This window comes from Galeopterus variegatus, unplaced genomic scaffold (genome assembly GCF_000696425.1).
Source record: "Galeopterus variegatus unplaced genomic scaffold, G_variegatus-3.0.2 Scaffold2596, whole genome shotgun sequence".
Classification (NCBI taxonomy): Eukaryota; Metazoa; Chordata; class Mammalia; order Dermoptera; family Cynocephalidae; genus Galeopterus; species Galeopterus variegatus.
In genome coordinates this window covers 258,410-279,758 of record NW_007728707.1, presented here as the reverse complement: position 1 = coordinate 279,758, position 21,349 = coordinate 258,410, and the positions used below count along the sequence as shown (strand labels likewise).

General features: G+C 41.0%; 1 protein-coding gene across 1 annotated transcript in view; it reads right to left on the bottom strand.

Annotated features, from left to right (window-relative positions):
• Nucleotides 1-5,229: 5,229 nt before the first annotated feature.
• LOC103598396 (FAS-associated factor 1-like) overlaps nt 5,230-21,349 on the bottom strand; it is a 180,344-nt gene continuing 164,224 nt past the window's right edge. The window contains exon 11 of the mRNA XM_008582388.1: nt 5,230-5,865. Within this exon, the coding sequence (XP_008580610.1) occupies nt 5,782-5,865 (84 nt within the window). The 3' untranslated portion in view covers nt 5,230-5,781. The remainder of the gene's footprint in view (nt 5,866-21,349) is intronic.

Sequence of the window (21,349 nt, the reverse complement as noted above, 5' to 3'; positions counted from 1 at the left end):
GGACTGGGTGCAGGAAGGAGATGTAAGCTGAGAGCTACAGTTCAGAGTGATCTAGATCTATGAAAGGGCAGCACCACAGCTGAAGATTCAGTCCACAGGCACTTAAACTGGAGGGTGTGAGGAGGGTGTAACAATGGTCAAGAAACCTTCTTGGAGGAAGTGAAGTCTAAACTGAAAGTGAAGGATGGGTGGGTGGTAGGAGTCTATCAAGGCAGAGGGAATAGACCGCAAGGCCAAAGATGACGGAAAGCTGGCACTTTCAGGAAACTGCAAGTAGCTCAGGATGTGTGTTGAAGGCATGGCTGGAGATACAGATGAGGAAGGAGGTAGGGGCCAGATGACATGGGTTTTAAATCCAATAGTTTGGATTCTATTCAGAGGGCAATGGGAAGCCTCTGAGAGGATCAAAGTGGGGTTGTGACACAGTGAGTCAGGTGTTGTAGAAAGCTCTTTCTGTCAGCTGTGTGGAGACTGGTCTAGAAGGGAAGGGACTACAGAAATGGAGATCAATTAGGATGTGGTTTTATAACCCAAGAGAGAGATGATAAAGGACTGAAGGGAAGAAATGGCAGTGGGATAAAGGATGAAGGAGCAGGGAATAGATTTTGGAGAGGTCAAAGAGGTAAAAACTACAGGATACTTCTTAAATCACTGTATGAACTTAAAAATAAAAGGCATTGCTGAAATTCTGGCTCCTGATACATTTCTGAGTAAGAGTAGCACTAAGAACTCATGGGAACCGAGTCATTTTGGAGAGCTGAGTTTTCTATAAAAACGTGGCTTTACCCCTCTGAACATCCAACAACACTTTAAAAATGTTATTATTACTGTAATTATGATTTGAAATGCCTTGGTAATATGTCATATTTTCTTTGAAGGCAGCAGTGCATTGTCATAAACACGGAGGGGCTTTGGAATCAGTGGTCTGTGTCCAGAACTCTGCTCTTTATTAGCTGTGAAGCTTGGGCAAGTCACTTCACCTCTTTGATCCTGTTGCTTCTTCAAAATAGGACCAAGATAACCCCCTCACAGGGTTGTTGTTAGGTTACACGAGGAAAGGTCTGGAATACTCTGAGCACAGTACTGGGCACATACTAAGTGCTCAGCAAATTGGTCCTCCTCCTCCTTTCTCCTTCCCATGTTACCCCAGGTTTATTTTTACAGACACCAAAAACACAGTGACACTGTGCAGGGTTCTTTGACCTTTTCCTGAAGGGTCCTAGAGCAGTGCTCTTGCATTTCTTGTGTCAACTTTTTCTGTTTTCTGTGTCCTCTCCCAGAAACTGCCATTTCTCACTGCTGTCATCATCCACTCTCCTTTCCTATTATAATTCCATATGAGTTTGCAGAACAGGTAATAGCTATTATAACTGCTTTACATTAATTCATTTAATCTTTAAAAGACCTTATCAGTCAGGTACTGCTATATTATTTCCACTTTATAGCTAAAAAGCTGGGGCACAGAAAGGTGAAGTAACTCCCCAAGGGCACACTGCTAGTAAGTGGAGGAGTGGCTCAGACCCAGGCAGTACAGCCCCAGAGGCTGTGCTCTTAATCACACATTACATCACCTTGCAAAACCAAGAATCACAACTAATGAATGGTGTATAAAGTAAGAGTTAATAGACTGAATGCGGGAGAGCAAGTCTCTTTTATTGATATTTCCTTTCAGACCAAACTTTCAAAATGCAGCAGAGGAGCTGTATGGCTGGTTGGGTTTGTTAAGGGTCATCTTCCAAAGCAGATTATTTGAGACAGGAAGAAATACTAAATGCAGATGGAGGTTCAAGGCAAGAAAGCCTAGTGGGTGCATTTCACCCTCTTTGGGGGTTTCTTTTAGATACAAATATGGCTTGGTAAAAAGAATAATGGACAGATTCAACTTCCCAATAGACTGATGATATTGGCATGACATAAATGGTGGTTCTTAAATTTTTTTGGTCAATAGATCCCACTGAGAATCTGATGAATAAAGATTCCCTTTCCAGAAAAACAGACCTTTAACTTTTTGTATACAATTATAGAGCATTCCAAGATCCGCTCCTGAACATGAAACTTAGAGATCCTTTACAAAAGAACAATGGAAAATCTCAGGCCAGGGCTTGAGTCCCGACTCTTCTACTGACGTGCTGTGTGATTTTAGGCAAGCCACTACCCTCTGAGCCCCATGTGCGCTCCTGAACATGAAACTTAGAGATCCTTTACAAAAGAACAATGGAAAATCTCAGGCCAGGGCTTGAGTCCTGACTCTTCTACTGACGTGCTGTGTGATTTTAGGCAAGCCACTACCCTCTGAGCCCCATGTGCAAAACTGGAACAGTCATCTCTGCCCTGCTTCCCTCACAGTAGTGGCCTGTAATGATGAGTGTGGAAGGTGTGGTAAATTGCAAAGTGCTATCTGAATGTTATCAGAACACTGTGGTTCAGAAAGGTTACTCATCTAAGGTCACACAGCTACTAAGTGGCAGAAACAAGGTTCAATCTGGAAGATGTTGAACTCTGGAATGCATATGTGTGTGGTGGGGTGGTGATTTTGTGTGTGTGTGCATGTGAAGATCTCCCTCCCTCCAAAAATTTTAAAAAGGATAAAATGAGATAATGCATGTGAAAGGGTCACATAGATTGTAAAATGCGATGCTTTTGTGAGTTACTCCTGGACTGAATTTAAGACTCCATGTCTCATCTACTAGTGGGATCCAGGACTGGGTGGTTATGAGGTTTAAGGATGGAAGTGTGTCATTCAGTAATGTTGCTAATGGAGACAATTAAGACCCTCTCCCACGTCCAAATGAAAAACTTCCATGCTTTTGGAGAAATCTGCCAGAGCTTTGCAACCTCTTAAAAATCTATCCCACTAACCAGCACACTCAGGCCAGCACATATAGCTTTTGGAAGTAGCAATTTTAATGCAACTGCAAACTTATTTCATGTCTCTAATGTCATCAACAAGTAAAATCTACGAAAGCTTAAATCTTGTTCTTCTATATTAAAAAAGAAAGATCCCATAAATGATGCTCTCATCCAACTCAGGCTTTGAATGCTTACAATTCAGAGATGAACACTGGAATGTTTTATAAAACTAGCAGTGGTAGAGTATGGCAACATCTCAAACCAGAAACCTCCAAAAAAACTGCACCTTCTGAAAGGCAATGGAAAATTGGCAATACTTCCTAAACTTCCAAACTAATGCTCCAAACACACAACTGATAATCCAAGAACACAAGGGAATAAATTGGAATAGGAGGAATGACAGGGAGCCCTGGAGCTTCACTGTAAACATCTGGGCATAAAAACATGAAGCAGATATTCTGATTGACTCACTCACTGCATCCGAAAGCTGGATGTAAAGCCCAAGGAAGCCTAAGGTAGGAGGAAGAATTGCAAAGGACACTGCTATTCTACGGTGACAGCAAGTTATTTTAATGTTGTGCTTGTATGAAAAGGTATAAAATTGTTTTGGCCTCCTGTTCTGGTCCTTAGTAGACCAGAATATCATGAGTGAACTATGACAATTAGCTAAAGCCTTTCCTAGCTATGAGGCCTATAGGATAGGAGTTCATGGGGCTGAACAGACTAAGAAAGGAAAAGAACTTTCCAAGGCAGGGTTGAAAAAAGGTGTTTCAATTTCACACATATCCAAGTAGCATTTGATAACTTATGAAACTAGCTTCAGAGTTAAGTCTGTATATTGCTGGAATACAGAAGTAAAGGTGGGTAGGAGGGAATAATATGACGAAGTCAAACCCAATCAGATGGAACAGATTAAACATGAAAGTGAATTCACAATCCCTTCCTTCAAACCGCCACCTGCACTCCTGCTGCTATTCCTGAGTATGGCCTGAGTTCAGGGCTACAGCTTCTTCACAGCAGCTACAGAATAAGATCTACCTGGGAAAAGAAAAAAAGAGAACAGGTGCCCTAGTGTATTTGTAGCACTTGGAAATGACTATTGTGTGCAGCCACTAGGTTAGGAAGGTAGGAATGAAGCTGGAGAGGATGTGTTCAGGTTGAACTCCTCCTACAGTGGGTCTTTCTTCCAGCCTCCCTGGAGAGACCCCTGGGGCCAGAGAAGGCCCACACCTAGGCATATGTAGCACTGGTCTGTTAGGAACACATCTCTTTTAAGAAAGTGTTCAGGGGAGGTCCCTGGTTGGAACATCAGAGAAAAGACACAAGGTGGAATTTTCCAGACCAACACGCACTTTTAGGCAGAGGAAAATGACCAGGCATATCTCTAGCTTTGGTTAGAGTCTTTTGAGAACCCCTTGGCTGGGGCCGGGGGAACAAACCCAGCACTTAAACTCTCTTTTGGACAAGTACAATATGTCAAAATTGGGATCAGCTTTGGTTAGAGTCTTTTGAGAACCCCTTGGCTGGGGCTGGGGGAACAAACCCAGCACTTAAACTCTCTTTTGGACAAGTACAATATGTCAAAATTGGGATTCCAATCCCTAGGATAAAGACGACAGGTGACACAAAAACAGATATGGAGAAACATTCCAAGACTAAAAAGAAATCATTCACTGTAAAGGTATAAACAGTGTTCCCATGAACACTGAATGAATGAAACCCCAAATCCACATTTACTAAATCAAACCCTAAATTATTATATGTAGGCTCAGGCAACACATCTTCTGAGCTGAGCCTCCAAGTTTGCACTATTAAATATATGATAAGTCTGAATTTTCAGCCATAGAATGAGATCCCTTTCATTTGAGATGGAAATCCAATATCTAATACTAAAACATTAAAAGAATGAAATAGTAGAGAAAATTCCTTATTACAGGAGAGTCCATGGGGCAGCTGAGCAGATTTTGGCAATAGACAGGGTGCTTAAAACACTAAATGACAAGGTCCAAATGCATGATGAAGTAGAGGGATAGAAAAGGAAGAGAGAATTGTGTTCAGTGTACACTGATGGACTAGCAACTTGGGAGGAATCTGTGAGGTTCTAACTGCCCAAGTGCAAACTAAACAGCAGCTTCCTGCAGCTTAGCCAGACACTCAAGTCTTGGTACTGGTCCTCTCTGCATGCTATTGCAACATTCACATTGTGTGCTTGAACAGTTTCCCACACTGCAATGGAACAGCAAATACCTCCTAGATGGAATCTGGAGACCCAGGGAAGCAGCAGTGAAAAATCATCTTGCATATATGTCAAATGTAGCCCTCAAACAAAACCTTACATCTTAGTAAAGAAGTCAGAAAGTACTAACAAAAATGATATACTTTTTTCCTACAACAGTGTTTAATCTCCGTGCTGACAATGTTCCATTTGACTTTTTTCCCACTGCGTCTTAAAATTACATGACAAAGTAGAAATCCAGTCAAGAAAATAAAAAGGCAGAAGTGTATGAGCCCTGGCTCAAGGAAACATTAAATATACAGCATCCTGGAGTCATAGTACAGACAGAACTGTCCTAGACACTGTGGGGAAAAGATGGGCACTGGAAAGGTAAAAGTTCTACCTATTGATCACTCATACTTAAACAGTGCATTAGTCATTGAATGCAGGTGAAGTGCAGAGAGGAGGGGAGGGTGGCGGAGTTGTAATTCTCTGTGATGAGGGTTGGGAACATATACTCATGGATGGGAAATTTTAAGTAGCTATGTTTATTATTACTTTTTTTTTTTTTTCCAGCAATCTTGCAAGAGGCAGAAGTGTGACACTGAATTGAGTGAGACGAGCATGTGGGTGGGATGGCCAGGCCAGGAGTCCTTCTCTTGATGCAGGATGCTGGCTTGTCAAGAAATGGCTGGATCCACCGCTGGGCCTTGTTTTTATTCTTTTGCTTCAAGGAACAGGGTTTCTTGAGGGAACAACTTTACCTCCAATAATGATTTATTGGGGTCCAGCTGAGTTACCTGAAAAGAAAAAAACCCCACATATTCAAAAGACTGAAGTACTATTTTCTCTACATGGCATTCATTCTATCTATGCACGCTGATTCTGAGCCTACAATGCACTGGCATGAGCATTTTCACATTATCTAAATTATTTGATCTTCAAAATATCCCTGTGGTGTAGCTGCTGTTATTCTTATTTTATAAGTAAGGAAACCAGGACTTAGAGAGATCAAGCCTCATAGTTTAGTTTAGTGGAGGAACTCGCATTTGACCTCAGGACATAGGTTCTGGAGACTCAACCTCTTTGGGGGCAGGTGGATAAAGTTGTATTATGACATTGACTTTTTGCCTCCTGTACAGCTCAGCCTGGCCAGAAGAACAGGGGAGCCCTTAGGAAAGGTGCTGGTTAAACAACTGACTGGAATTCCTGGGAACCTCTCTTGGTTAACTCCTGCTGGCAAGGAGAGCCTTTTCTGATTGGTCAGATAAGAGCTAAGCCTTTGGGACTGACATTGCTCTTAAAACTCATGTAGTAAACTATAGAATTCCACCATGACCAAAGATTAATATCTCCCCTGGTGAGGGGAAACTCCCTACGGATGCATATCCTAATCTCCTTGTTGGAGGTACATTTAGTTGGGGGGAAAAAAAGTCAATGTCATAATACGATTTTATATTTTAGAAATAAAAAAATCATTATTTTATAACTATTAAAGTAAAGCTAGACAAAATCTTCCTGGCTGAATGGGATATGCTAATCATATAGGGATCCTAAATTAGGTTTACCCTCTCCTAGGCCAATGGCAGGGATGGGACATGAAGGTTTTCTGGATCTGAGAGAGAGAGAGAAGGAAACAAAATTTTATTATTTATTAAAAGGGATCATAAATTTTAAAAAGTTGAGAAATATTGGCTTAGTAGAAAGGACACAGGCTATGGAACTAGAAAGACACTGGTTTAAATCACAGCTGTGTTCGCTATCAGCTTTGTAGTTCTGGAGTTAATATTAACCTTGCAGGACTGAAGTGAGAATTAAATGAGAAAAAATATATAATTAGCACAGTGTCTGGCACAGAGCAGCTAGTCACTAATGGCTGCTGTGTGTGAGAGCAACTCTAAGGATGGGTGGACACTAAGATAAATGGGCACCTCTGAGTGTGTGTGAGGGGAGGCCAGGCAATCTTTAGTCAGGCCCAAGACTGCTGCTCTGTCAGATACAGGAGCTTTGGGCCCATGGGCAAAGACTTAGCACCTGAGGCAGGCAATCTTGTCTTCTGCTCAATTCAAGCCACTCCTAATGAGATAGCTCTGCTGTCTTCTAGCTGGAGGAAAAGGGAGGCCCTGGGGGCCAAGGCTGTGTGTCCCAGGCAGGCAAGCTGAAGGGGGAACACCATCTTTGACTGTGTGCAGATGGAAACCTGGTATGCCCAGGAGGTTCATTATGGAGACACATCCACCCCCAGAATCCTCTATCCTTATAAGGAACGCAGAGCAAAGCCCACTCTACTAGTATCTCTTGGGTTATGGGCAGATGTGCAGGCAAGGTGGTGGGAGGGCCCAGCCTACTGTCTGTCTTCCAATGTGTGTGGGGAGGAGGGGGGCAGCAGAGTGGCAAGCTGCTGGCAAATGTTTACCCACTTCCCCAATTAACATACAATACTGTGCCGGCTTCTGTCAACAAACAGGGCTATGCTGCCTCTGCTTCAACTCTGGCATTTTCTGCCCAGCTGCTTCTGCTGTTGTTCTTAATTAACATGCCAGAGCTCTTCTGGCATCTTCTATCTACTTTGTTATTTGTGGTTTGTAAATACGATGTTTGCTGGGAGAAACCAAAACCATAATAGTGCCAGAGCTGTGTGTACAGGCAGGAAGATGTGCTAGGAGACAAATGAGGCTGGGACACTGGAGCATCAGGCCTGAGTTGTACCGTCCTGGAGTCATGAACATGCAAGGGTATAGATTCATAAACTGCAGCCAATTTTCACATGAGAAAACTGTGTCCAAGAAAAGTTAAGTGATTTTTGTCCAGTCACTTTAAGTGGGAGAGCTGGGATTTGGAAAGGTGGAAACTAAAATTTCTTGAACACCTATTATAAGCCAGGCACTTTAAATATATTATCTCATTTCATCTGTACAACAACAAAGCAAAGTTGTGGAGATGAGAAAATTGAGGCTCAGAGTGGCTGCCACTTGTTTAAGGCCATATGGTTAGAAAGGGTCTGTCTACACAGCATAATGGTGAAAACGAGTGAAGCAAACCTAGATTTAAATCCTAGCTCTGTCCTTACTACTTATATTACCTTGAAGAAGTTATACAACCTGAGAGCCTCAGTTTTCTTACCTGTAAAATGGGAATCATAGCTTCTCCTTTATAGGTTATTACGATGGTTAAATGGAATAATGTTGGTAAGGTCTCTGGTACAGTGCCCAAGCCAGTAAGTGATCAGTAGGTGGTAGTCATTACTGGCTGGGGCACTGTCTTGGGTAAGGATCCTGGTCTCTCTAGTTTTAAAGCTGGAGGTCTTTCTCCAAAGCCTCCTGGAGCCCAGGTCTATAACAGGCTGCCTTTCCGTTTCTACTTCACTCCCCAGCAGGAGTGCTTCCTTTTACCTGACTGGGTAATGCCTCAATCTCTGACGACCCCCTTCTATAGCATCACTGGGGCTATGCCACCAACGGACTGCTTCAAAGCAAACACAGCACTGCTAGTTTGCTCCCTCTGGTGCCCCGGATCAAGCGATTTTTTTCTCTGAAAATCATTTCAGACAAGAATTTCAAAGTGAACAAGGACACTCTATTTCTATTCTCGTTTGCCTTGCCTGGACAAATTGACTGAGGGGCACCTAGGGGGATGTAGAATACCATGCTTTTCCCCAGCAAGATAGTAGCCATCCTGTACAACCATCCTACAGTGCTCTGGGCCCCATTCAAGAAGGGTATGAAGCATGTCAGGAAGGACCTCTGCTAGGGAGGAGCCTAAAAACTAAGTTCTCTGAGACACCACTGATATGGGAGATACCTCCCTGAAGAGAGGGCACTGAGAAGTGGTGGTGGTGGTGCTGCTAAAGGGACAGGGAAGGGGCTGTGCCAGCCCTGTATGAATATCTGATGGTTTGACAAGTAGAAGACAGAGCAGAAGTGTTCTGTGCAGCTCCAGTGGGTAGAGCTAGAACTGGTGCGGTAAAATTTCAGGGAAGCAGAACTTAGCTAGTCAGAAAGAACCTTTGAACAGACAGAGCAGCAGCTGCTGATGTGGCTACTATTGCTTCTCTTTCTTTTACCTTTCTTTCTCCTCCTGTTTTTTTATTTTCTTCTTGTTCTTCACACTCATCATCATCATTATAGCAGCAATCACTTATTGAGCACCTACTACACAGCCGGAACCATGATAAGTACTTTATATACTTTATATATAGACCCATAACAGTCCTCACAATGGCCCGGTGAAATAGGTATTATTATTGCCATTTTACAGAAGAAGATAACATAGGTTATCTTGCCCAAGGTTGCAGTTAGAATAAACGTTTACACTCAGGTCTGTGTGACTCCAAGCTCATAATAACCAGAATGCTTCTGCCCAACATGCAGATGAGCTGCCTTGGGGAAATGGAGGAGTAGGGAGTGAAGGGGTGAGTGAACTTTCTGCTGTCCCTGGAAGCAATCAAATAGGGGCTTGTTTGCAGATATTGATGATGATGATGGTAATGATGATAGCTAACATTTATTGAGCATTTACCAGTACTTCGTACCAGGAATATTCCCAGCAATTTACATTTATAAAGTAATTTAATTTTCATAACTCTCTGAAGTAGGTTATCTGAATTAGGTCCTATTATCCCCATTTTACAGATGAGGAAATGGAGCCATGGAGCAGATTAAGTAATTTTCCCAAGGTCTCAAAACTGTTAAGGGCAGAGCCAGAATTTGAATCAAGGCAATCTAGCTATGGAACCCATACTACTAGATTATATTGCCAGAGGTGTTGCTGAGGGTAGGATCCACACAGAGAAAGAAGGTGAATGAGATGACTCTGAGGTTGTTTCTAACCAAGCTTTCAAGATAAAAGGTTTTCACTTTAAGAATGGCAAAAAGTCAAGGGTCAGGGAAAGAACCCTGAAATGTTTATAAAATACGAATACAAAAACCCAATCTGAGCTTATATTTTGCCATTTACTTGGGACTTTACTGAATTATTGACTCTCTAAATCAACAGAGAAACCCACACTTTGGGACTCCTTGTGGGAGGAGGGGTGTTCACGGATAAGAAGTATGGCTTGACTTTGTCTATAGTTAGAAAAAAAAAAGTCAACCATCTTGACATTTTCTTCACTGTACTTATGAAACCTGAATGGATACATTTTCTCATTAAATTAATTATTTGGAAAATTTGCTTTGTGGAACATGTTTACGTTAGAAAAAATGGGACACATTTTCTGCCAAATAGAGCTATTCTTTTCTGGATCAATTTTCTCGGCAGTTTGAAACTTCATATACATTTTATTTCTACTACTTCCCTGGGCTTCAGTTACTTTTTGAAAAAGCATAACATTGCTGTTGAGAAAAATGTGAATCAGTGTAACAGGTTCTCATTGCAGGCCATACTTTGAATCCCAGAATGTTAGGGTGTGAAAGCTCCTTGAATGCCAAATAGTCTAACCCCTTAATTTCACAGGTGGGCAACCTTAGGCTCAGAGAGGTCAAGTGACTTGGCCCTTGTCACGTGGCTAATAAGGGGTAGATGCAGTACTCTACCCAAGAATTCCTGACTTCTGGTTTTGGGGCTCTTTCTAGCCACACCATTCTGCTTCTTTTTTTTTTTAAATACCTGAGCATAAATATACTGCTATACTAGGCTGGGAACTACTTGAAGGCAGGAGCTGAGTAATACTAAAAATAAGAGCAGCAGCAATATTTGCGTAGGACTTTACAGTTTATAAGATATTTATATAAACATTAACTCACAATCATGTGGGATAGGTATTATTATCAACCTTTTTAAATTTTATTTAATTTTGCTGAGATAATGCTTTTATTTTGAAATTAAATAAAGGAAAGTCTGGATCTAATATTTTATATTTAAAAAAATGCTAGGATGGATTTTTTTTTCTTTTTTTTAAAAAAAGTTCCCAATGTATTTTAACAGTACAATCAACTATGTTACAATAAACAAAAACAAAAACAAAACAAAACTTGTAACATCCTTATCAAAAAAAAAAAAAAAGAAGAAGAAGAAGAAGAAATGTACTGTAGTAATACTTGGAAATCATGCCTCGGGAATCAGCCCCACTCCCTAGGTTAGGAAACAAGACCCAGAGATTGGGTTTGCCTATGATCATACACATAAGTGGTAGAAGCAAAACCCAAACCCAGGCCTTCCAACTTGTTTCCTCATAATTTCCATTGTAACTCTTCACCCCCTACAAGTGGCCTAATAAGGTTCTCTCTCACTCCATAAATTATAGCCTTCAGGTTCAATGTGTGGAATTGGGAAGCAATAAACCAACAAAGTTTTCTCAAAATGTATTCCTGTTTTTAGAGTAGAATCTGCATTTCAGAAAGTTCCAGCATCTTCAAGGCAAAAAAGTTCTATTGTCAAATGTGCCTGCTCACCTCGGGTGACCAACAACCATCATTTTCAAAACCCCATGCTGGCAACACTGTGAGCGGAGACAGCCCTGCACAACCTGATCCTGAGGAGCAACTCTTTACCACACTATCAGAAAATGTATGAGTCTTTTCTAGTCCACACAGACAGCAAACACTAGAACCTCATCCATACCCTACTCCCCCCTCCTACCAAGTGAAAGATAACCAGGTCCCATCCTCTACCGTAAGACACTGACAGACCACAATAAACTTCCCCAAGCTTCCTCCCTCACCTTTCAGCTTTCAGTAAGCTCTCCCTCTGAATTCCTCTATGCTGACTGCCAAGGCTGTACACTACCCGACACTGTCGGGATGCAAAGGACCAGAACGTATGGGTTCCAGTACGGTTCTAGCAGTGTGACTTTGGACAAGTCACTTTTCTTCTCTAGGCTTTAATTTTTGCATTTTTAAAAATGTCGGGGTTAGTGACTCAATGGAGTCAATAGGACTGCAGTTGAACTTTGGAAATACAAATACCCGGGTTCAAATCCCAACTCTCAGCCACGTCAGCAGGATGCTTAGAGTTCCATTTTCCTTCTCCACTGAATTGAAAGGACTGTTGTAGATATTAAAATAACCACCTGGAAGCTATCATGATTCAATGCCTTCTTCATGTGTTAGATGTCATCTGTATGGTTTGAGCTCTCCAATGGGTAGAATAGTTGTAGTGTGACCTCAGGAGGGATACCTGGTTGGATTCCCATTGCTATAACTTCCTACCTATCTGCTCATCATGGGAAAGTAACTTAACTTTCTGGTTCATTGTTTCTTTACTTATGAAATTGAGACTTTTCTTTTTCTCTCCTTCCCAGAGTTGTTGTGAGGATTCAATAAGATAAAGCTTATAAACCTTGTTGGGTGGAGTATTTATTTCACACTTATGCTTCCACACGAAGGGACTCCTGGATAGTTTCCCTATCTCTCACACAGGTGTAAGAAGAGACTTATCTGCTTGGTGAGTCTGGGAGAAGAATCTGAACTCAGCCCTTCCTTTTCCATTTTGGAGCCAACCTGCTCTCGACTTATAAGATATAAGGGTCTGAATTGTCACACAGGGGTAAGAAGAGACTTATCTGCTTGGTGAGTCTGGGAGAAGAATCTGAACTCAGCCCCTTCCTTTTCCATTTTGGAGCCAACCTGCTCTCGACTTATAAGATATAAGGGTCTGAATTGTCTGGCTGTACCAAGGACTGGGTGGACAAGTCTTTCTAATTTAGGGGCAAAGAATATCAGCAAGCCCCTTGACTGCAGATCCCAAACCATAATCTCTGATCAACTTTTTTGGTAACAAAGGTGATATATTTATCCCCACCTGAATCCTATGTCTATCTATCAATTGCTCTTATGTTTTTCAATTAATCTTGAACTAGTTAAGTGAAAGGGTATTATTTAATAACCCCTAAAGCCCCAAATATCCCCACAGCACTAAGCAAGTGCTTAACAATTATAATTTAATGTAACATGATACAAGGGTCATAGCCTTTTTCTCAAAGTCTGTTTGGTCTTGATTAAAAGATGAGAACATTGACCAGCCAGGCATAAATCAATTTTAACATGCATTTCCCCTCTGTAACATAAAGCCACAACAGAGCTTATTCTTAAAGAAATGTTTCTTTAAAGCCAAGTTATTTGAAAACAAAATGAATGTGCTAATAAACTTTCTTGTGAAGAATGCGTACTTACTAATAATGACTATTATTTTACAGCTCTCAAAGCATTTTCACTTGTTATCTAAACCTCAAAGCTATCCTAAGAGAGTGGACTAATTTATCCTCATTTTTACTGAAGAAAACACCAAGGCTCAAATACGGACATTACTTATGTGTGGTCATACAACTAGAAATTAGTGAGCTCAGATTTGAACCTAGGTCTTCTCACTTCAAATTCTGAGCTCCTTCTACTCTGTGAGGCAGCACAATATGCAGACAGCTGCATATGTAAGTTCCCAGATTATAGTGAAGCTGAATGTATCTGCTTTTGTTTTTGTTCAAAATTAGCACCTACTTTGAACTTGGGAGAACAGCTAATTTTTTTGGTATGCTATAAGTAACCTATTCTATTAGTTACTGTATTAGAAAAACACACATACTAAACCTCAGAAGCTTAATAAATATTAACACCATCACTACAAAAACGTTACCATTTATTTGGAGTTTAATGAGTGCCAGGCACTATGCCAGTTTTTCTCTATATTATCTAACTAAATAGTCACAACAATTCTATGACATAAGTATTTCTATTATTTCCACTTTACAGATGAATTCTCTAATGTCAAAAATGGTTAAGGGACTTGCCCAAGATTACACAGGTAGGAAAAATAAGGCCTGAATTTGCACCCAGGTTTGTGAGCTTCCAGCCTGTACCCAACGCATTGACCTTCACTGCCTCTCAACTTCTGATCCTACTTCTAAAATGAGGACAATTAACATGACTAACTGGCTTTTTCTTGGGCATAAAGAAAGCTGCTTTTCTACAGCTGTGTCCTGGCACATGTCCCTATTGTGGTATGGGCTTTGTTGTTCCCCAATGAAATCCAAGCTGTTCTTTGTTACTGTCAACTTAGTCCTAACAGTTAATTGTCCATTTTCTTTAAACACCTTTTGATGAGGTGGGAATCCCTAAAGAGAGGAGTTACACCAACAAAGTATCAGAGGGAGAATTAAGAGCTGATCTGCTGGTCATGTGCTGATTGGAGTGTAAAAATGTTTTGTCCTTTGCAAACATAAAGATTGCTATTATCATTATTAAATGATAATATTAATTAATAATAATACCAAGCAACAGATAATTATAACCACAACAAAAATGCCAGTTGTAGGTGTTGGCAACTTCTCCTCTAACTTTGCTGCAGGTGGTAACACAACCTCAGAAGGAACTTCCAATCTGGAAAAGTCCCATTTTGGGACTACTCTGTGGTTTATCTCCGTCTCAGATTCCCATGCAGTTGCTGGACCAATCTGTCTCACTGGACCCAGGAAAGAAGTGGCACTGGGGTTAGTGTTTCCAAGAAATAATGACAGAGGCTCCTCTTTCCATTACTGAACTGTGATAGAACAGCTGGGGTACTAGAGAGTGAGGCTGGGTGGGCTTCTGTGGCTGCAAAGCATATGGTACTTATGACATTTTCTTTCCTTGGTGACTTTTTTAGGTGGGAAGAGGTAAAATAAAAGTTAAAGGAAGAACAAAGGGAGAGAAGATTAAGGTGATAAAGAGATGGAAATTGTGTCTTTTGTAGGCTGCCCTGTTTGTTCTTGTTATATCATATTACAATAATGGTAACAACAGTTAACATTTACTGGGAATTTACTAGGTGCTAATGGTGCTAAGTGCTTTAGCATTACAACATTCCCATGAGGGAGTTATTACTATTACCTCCACTTTAAAAACGAAGACTAAAGGCTCAGAGAGATTATATAACCTAAGATTGTACAGGCAGGAAGCAGCAGAGCAAAGACTTAAAACTAGGTTTGGCTCCAAAGTCTGTGTTCTTAACCACTATACTAGGTTATTTAGTATTGTAGTTATGCACTGAACTATTTATTCTAAGTCCCTTGCTTAGAGGGACTGACCCCTTCACATAACTGCAGCACATATTTCCCCATAATGGAGCATATTATTACCTTAGGCATTTGGGCAAATTTTACTCATTATTTCAGCTCCTCTATTATCACAGACCTAGTGATTGTTACAGCTGGATGAGCTTTTGTAACATATGGGGACAGAAAAGCCCAGTGAGTGGAAAAGAAATTACTCAAGGTTACTTGGCATTCATGGCAAATCTGGAACCGAATCTGGATTATTCATTCCCAGCCTGTGCCTTTCAATGGATGTGTTGTTTAACCAATTCTAAAATGTTTCTAATGTTAAAACAGCCCCAAACTTGGCACATTGTCAGGGACACCCTAGACACCAAACAAGAGGTGTGACTCTCACCTTGAATCTGTATTCCTGATGGCAGCTTTGGTCACTATGTCATTAAATGACAGTGTTAGTGGGGAAGGCCCAGAGGGAGTAGAGGGGATTCTAACAAGGGTGGAGTGGGAAGGGGAAAGCCTCTTTAGTCTAAAAATAGGAGAAGATCCAAATCTGAAAACAAGCACACAAAGAATAAAAGAATAAAGAACACAAAAAGAACATAAAATGCACAAAAAGAACAAGAACAGGCATGTTTCCTGGTCTTGGGAAGTCAGTTCCCAAGATTAGTCCCTCTTGGGATCTGGAAGACACAATTTAAAGTAAATAAAAGGAAGTCCCGCTCTACAGAGAAGTTCATGAGCTCACTGTCCCTGAAGCATAGAGAGGGTATATAGGCAATTTCATAAATGAGGATTCTGCAGTGTGGCAAGAGAAATGTAGTGCAGTGCAGATCAGCACCAGTGGTGTGCCCAGGTTACAGGTGTGCCAAGATACTGATCTCCTCATCCCCTGGGGCAGTCAGAATCTGTAGGGCTGGGTTGCCTTTGACCCTGAGCAACTTAATGTAGTTACCCCAGCAATGCACATAAACATCATTTTCAGTGTGTGTGGTGATTTGGAAAAGGCTGGGAAGCACTGATCTAGGGGACATGCCTCACTTTTAGAGCCAATACCATGGAAGGCAGCTAGATCCTTGTATAAAAAGTTCCTGAGATGACTCTGACAAGATTGGTCCATAACGCTGACCACTGTGTTTGGAACAGGGCACTAAGAGACAAATGACAGGAGAGATACCTGTTTACTGCTTAGGTTTAGAGCTGTTAACTCAGTTTAAAAGCCTTCTGAGAAAATCTGATTATTGTTTACCCCAGAGTTTCACCACTAGGCATAGAGACCACTGTGTTTGGAACAGGGCACTAAGAGACAAATGACAGGAGAGATACCTGTTTACTGCTTAGGTTTAGAGCTGTTAACTCAGCTTAAAAGCCTTCTGAGAAAATCTGATTATTGTTTACCCCAGAGTTTCACCACTAGGCATAGATTAAGTGCTACTTAGAAAGGCAGTAAGTAAAAGCACTGGCGGATTTTAAATCCTGGCACTACATATAAGTTCTTGAGCAAGTCACCTAACCTGTTATCATGAGAGAAGACCCAAATTTCTTATCTGTAAGCTACTGACAACATCACCCAACACACTCTCAATAGACCATTTTCTTCTGGGTCTTTCTCCACACTTCCACTTGAGAGTGAGTTGAACAAAATGTTTGATCCTGTCCCCCTCCTACTTAAAGTTCTTAAATGATTTCTTACTGAAACAGCAGAATCCCCTTTTGCTTTGGCCTCATTTTCCCAATTGATAAATGGATAGTATTTCTGATAAGGCTCATAGCAGGCCTATAATGGCAAGACATGGCTACAAAGACTGGAGACAGATCATGAAGAGCTCAATTATCTTCTTAGGTATACTTTAAACTCCTGAAAAAAAATTTTTCTCCCTGGCTTCAGAAACATCTGGAGTGGTGTGTTAGATGCTCTTCAGGCAGAGTGGCTAGGGAGAAAGTGAACATTTTGAATGCATTTTAATACCGAAGCAGGGCCATGTGAGATAGTGTGGGCATAGTTCTGCACATAAACACTGCTCAAGAGCTGGAGCTTTGAACAGGAGTTAAAAGAGTTGAGTCCCTAACGACATACAAAAGACTTGCCCGGTGTGATTTATTCTCATGTATTTACTTATCCAATTACCAAAACAGCAGGAGATCATTAAATTTTCTAGTTACCAGATGCAGCTCGTTCAATATCTAAAATGTTACCAAGGCTCTCTCTGAGTTATTTTGATATTACATTTCATCTGCCCAAAAGCTTATGAAACTGGAAGGCACGAATCATGAACGGAGCAGGTGTTTTCTTTAAAGTCTGGTCCAGCAGGTGGCAATACCAAATCTATACCAGAAATTCCCAAACTCCTGGGCTTAAGGAAAAGTACCATGATGAGAAACAAAAGTATTTAGGAGAGAGGATACTAAGAAAGTGGTACTTGAATGTGACTGGAGATACACATTTACCAGGCCAGCCTTTTCTTCATGCTCATTTTCTGTCAGTTCAGTCCCCAAGTCCACAGAGGGTCAGGGCTAAGAGTAGAGGAGGAGAGTCAAGGAACAATCACCCTTTGGGAGATTGCAAACCTGTCTCCTAGCATACTGCTTCTTACTACCTGTGTGATCTTGGACAAATCACTTTTCCTCCTGAGTTTCCTTGTCTGTTAAACAAGGATGTTGACATCTGCTGCATCACCTGATTGACCTGCTATGAGCATCATTAGAGCTTGTCTTTGGCTACACTTTACACGAATGTCTCCTGGGTAAGAATGAACAACTTAAAGGCAGGAACTATGTGTTTGCTGTTTCTTTATTCCCAGCACCCAAGCAAAGAACCTTGTGCCTTATAGCTCTCACTAAATGCTGGTTTAATAAAGAATCAAACCAGAGAATGTACACCATGGACCATTAAAAATACAGAGCAAACCCACATTAACAACATTTTAGGAGTAAGTGGCAAAAAAGATGTTTACTCTATTTTCTTTTGAAAAATACATCAAATAAGTGAAATCTGGGTCAAAACTTTTTGAAACGGTAAGGGTGGCTTAGCCCAAACATTCTTCCCTATTCTGATCTCTAAATATTATCTCCTCTATGCTTCAGCCAGTTAGAGCAGTTTTCTATACCCCAATTATGTCTTGTGCTTTTCCTTCCCGAACCTTTGCTATGTTGTTTCCTCTGTCCGGACTGTCCTTCCTCCCCAATTCCAACTTATATACGTCAAGGCTCAGCTCAAATGCTACTTCCTTCGTGAAACCAAGTCTGAGTGACAGAGCCTAAATTAATCTCTCTCTCCTATTCCTATAACAAAGCTAATCATAACTGGCATCTCTCATTCACTAGGCCACAGGCTTATGGAACACAGTGACCATACTTGTTCATTGTGATCTCTCCTGCATGTGCCTATTCCATTGCCCTGCATGAGGTCAATCTATGTTTGCTGAATTAGTGCCTTTGTTTCACCTTAGGCTCCTCAGACAAGGCAGCTGCCAAGGTTTGCTGGCAAACTCAAGGTTAGTGTTTAAATTGGAATGCAGGTACTGGCAATGCCAACCCTGTCCTTTCCTAAAACAGCCCTCATATACTTTGACTGGGTAAGGGATCCTAGAGGATTTAGCTCAAAGGATCAGTTATCTGCCTGTTGTGCTTCTCCACCTATTTTGCAATAGTTTATGAGTCTGTATCTCCAGTTAGGTTGAATTCTGAAGCACATAAAGTTTTACCTATTCCCAGGGCCTAGCATACTGCTGGAAACAGTGTGAGTTCAGTAAATGTTTGCTGAAAGACTGACCTACTGAACGACTGAATGGAGGCTTCTTGCTCCTCCCTAGAGTCCCCATCAATCCAAAGAAATGAAGTCTAGAGGAGCTGCATACACGGACCTCTTCCCCCTAGCCTCACTCCTACAGCAGACAGAGCCTGTCAGTGCTACCATCAGTGGGTCACTCTAGCAGGTCCCTTGACTCTGGATGCTCTCTGGCCCTAGCCTCAGTCAGTCCTGCTGCACAGACACAGGGTTCAGACCTCTGAATCAGGTGAATCAGTTGCCTTTTCAGAAGGGACAGATTTTTTCCTAAACTGCTGTTGAAATTGACTAATTAGAAGGATTTTTAAAAAATCTTAATACTGTAAACAAAGAAAACGGGTTCTGAATTCTTAAGCAACATTTTCAATGCGTTTGAATAACCTTAAGTGACTTAGCTGCCACCTGATCCTAAGCTCCGGCTCAGATAAATAAATGTGAAATATTGTCAAAGCATCAGCTTATAGGAGCCTCCAGCTACAGTAAATAAAAGCTTAAGTCTCCATAAACTGTCTGGGACAAAGACATTCTCATATAAAAGGAGAGAAGATGATCTTAACTAAATCCAGGAGGACCAGGAAGCCAATAGTTTTGTTTTAGTTTTCAGAAGAAAGTTGTCAATGGGGCACATATTATCAACATCCAGGTCATTTAGTCATATAATCACACAGTTTCAGAGCTGAAAGAAGCAAGCATATTTCAGATGAGGAAAATAAGGCCCAGAAAAGTATGTGCCTTGCTTGAGATCACACAAGTGATTGGGAGAATCAAAATTCTGTCCCAGTATGCCTGGCTCCCAGCTTAGCCCCCTTCCCGTTGCACCACATTCTCCTCAGAACGTCCTACTGGAGATATTAAAATGAGGGGCTGACAATTGCCTGTTAAAAGACACCTGAAAATTTTAATTACATAGGTCACTTCTGGTGCTTGAGCTCTAGAGGCACTTTCCCTCAGACCTGGGAGTTCTACTTCTACAGCAATGCAGCGAAGAAGTGGAAAAAACCAGGAATAAGTGAGGGTGAATGTCATGATAATGTATACCTTCATTTGCCTGTCCTCAAGTCATGAGGATACCATGAGTTATCTGTGAGTTTCTGCCTGGTGTGATGGCAAATACAAAAACAAACAAACAAAAACAGTGGATGCATGAATGAGTAGGAACACTTTACTTCTTCTCACTTATTTACTAAACAAATATCTTCTGAATGTTTACTACATGTAAGAAACTATGCTGTACTTGAATACAGTAGTGAACAACACACTATCTCTGCCCTCAAGGAGCGTAGAATCTAGGGCAAAATGCAGACAAGAAAGCGACCCACTGTAATTCAGAACAGTAAAGGGCTACGATAGGCAAGAGGGCACCAGGGGAGCACAAGGAAGGTTAAATGCCTAACTCAGACCTAGGGTGTCAATTAGCTCCATGTTTCTCTTTCTTCCTTGTCTCCTTCTAATATGCACAACTATTTCCTACAACCTAATTAACCATTTTACTGACTTATACTTTCACATATACCAGTATTAGTTGCTTACTATGTGCCAGACACTGTGCTAGGGAACACTTAGATGAATTAGACATAATCCCAAATAACTTCAAACTTGCTATGTATAATTCTTTATATCTTCATTTTATGACTGAAAATGTAAACAGGAGCCAAACATTTCTGCTTTTGGTGTCTTTTCATTTTCTTAGGCCTTGAGCAAGTTATTTTCCATCTCTGCATCTCAGTTTTTTCATCTATAAAGTAAGGGCCTTTTCTAGCTATCACAGTCTAAAATGCCTGCATGAGGAAGGCCTGTTTATACAATGTGTTACATTAAGCCTACTTGGAGAAAGGAAAGTGAAATAAAATTCAAAATAGCAAAAGAATCTTCAGGTTTGGGATTCAGCCACAGACATTAAACCTAAAGCCTTGATGTCTTGGTTCTGTGTGAAGAGCAGGGTGTGGTCCAGGTGAAGTAGGCTGGGGCCGGGCTGGAGCTGGCACTGCAGTGAGGCCCAGGGGAATTTGGCATGTTGACGCATGTGCTAATGCATCCTGGAACTCCAGCACTGGCTTTGAAAATTACAAGGAGTATCTAGAAAAGGTTAATCTGCGCATATACACGTTTGCAGTTGTTTGTGTTTACAATGGGGTTATTATACAGACTTTAAGTGAGCGAAGCATGTCTGCAGAAGCACCTGGAATACTGAACACAGAACTAATGATTTTTTTATTTATGGCCGGATAGAGTCAGACTGGATTGTATGTACAGCCTTCAAAAGTTTATTTGATTTCTGATATAGAAATTTTGAACGGCATAGTGCTTTATAAACACCTTACAAAATTAAGTTCTGGGGTAAATAATTTTGGAAAGGTTTAAATACATCAACATACCTACACATAATCAGTAATAGTCACTCCATTTTATATTCAGCACAGGATGGGAAAGGAACTGGGTTTTGAGAATCGAATAATGGTATTAACACTTATTGTGAAATACTGAGAAATTTAAGCTCTCTAAGTTTCAGTGTCATCTGTAAAATGGGGACAATATC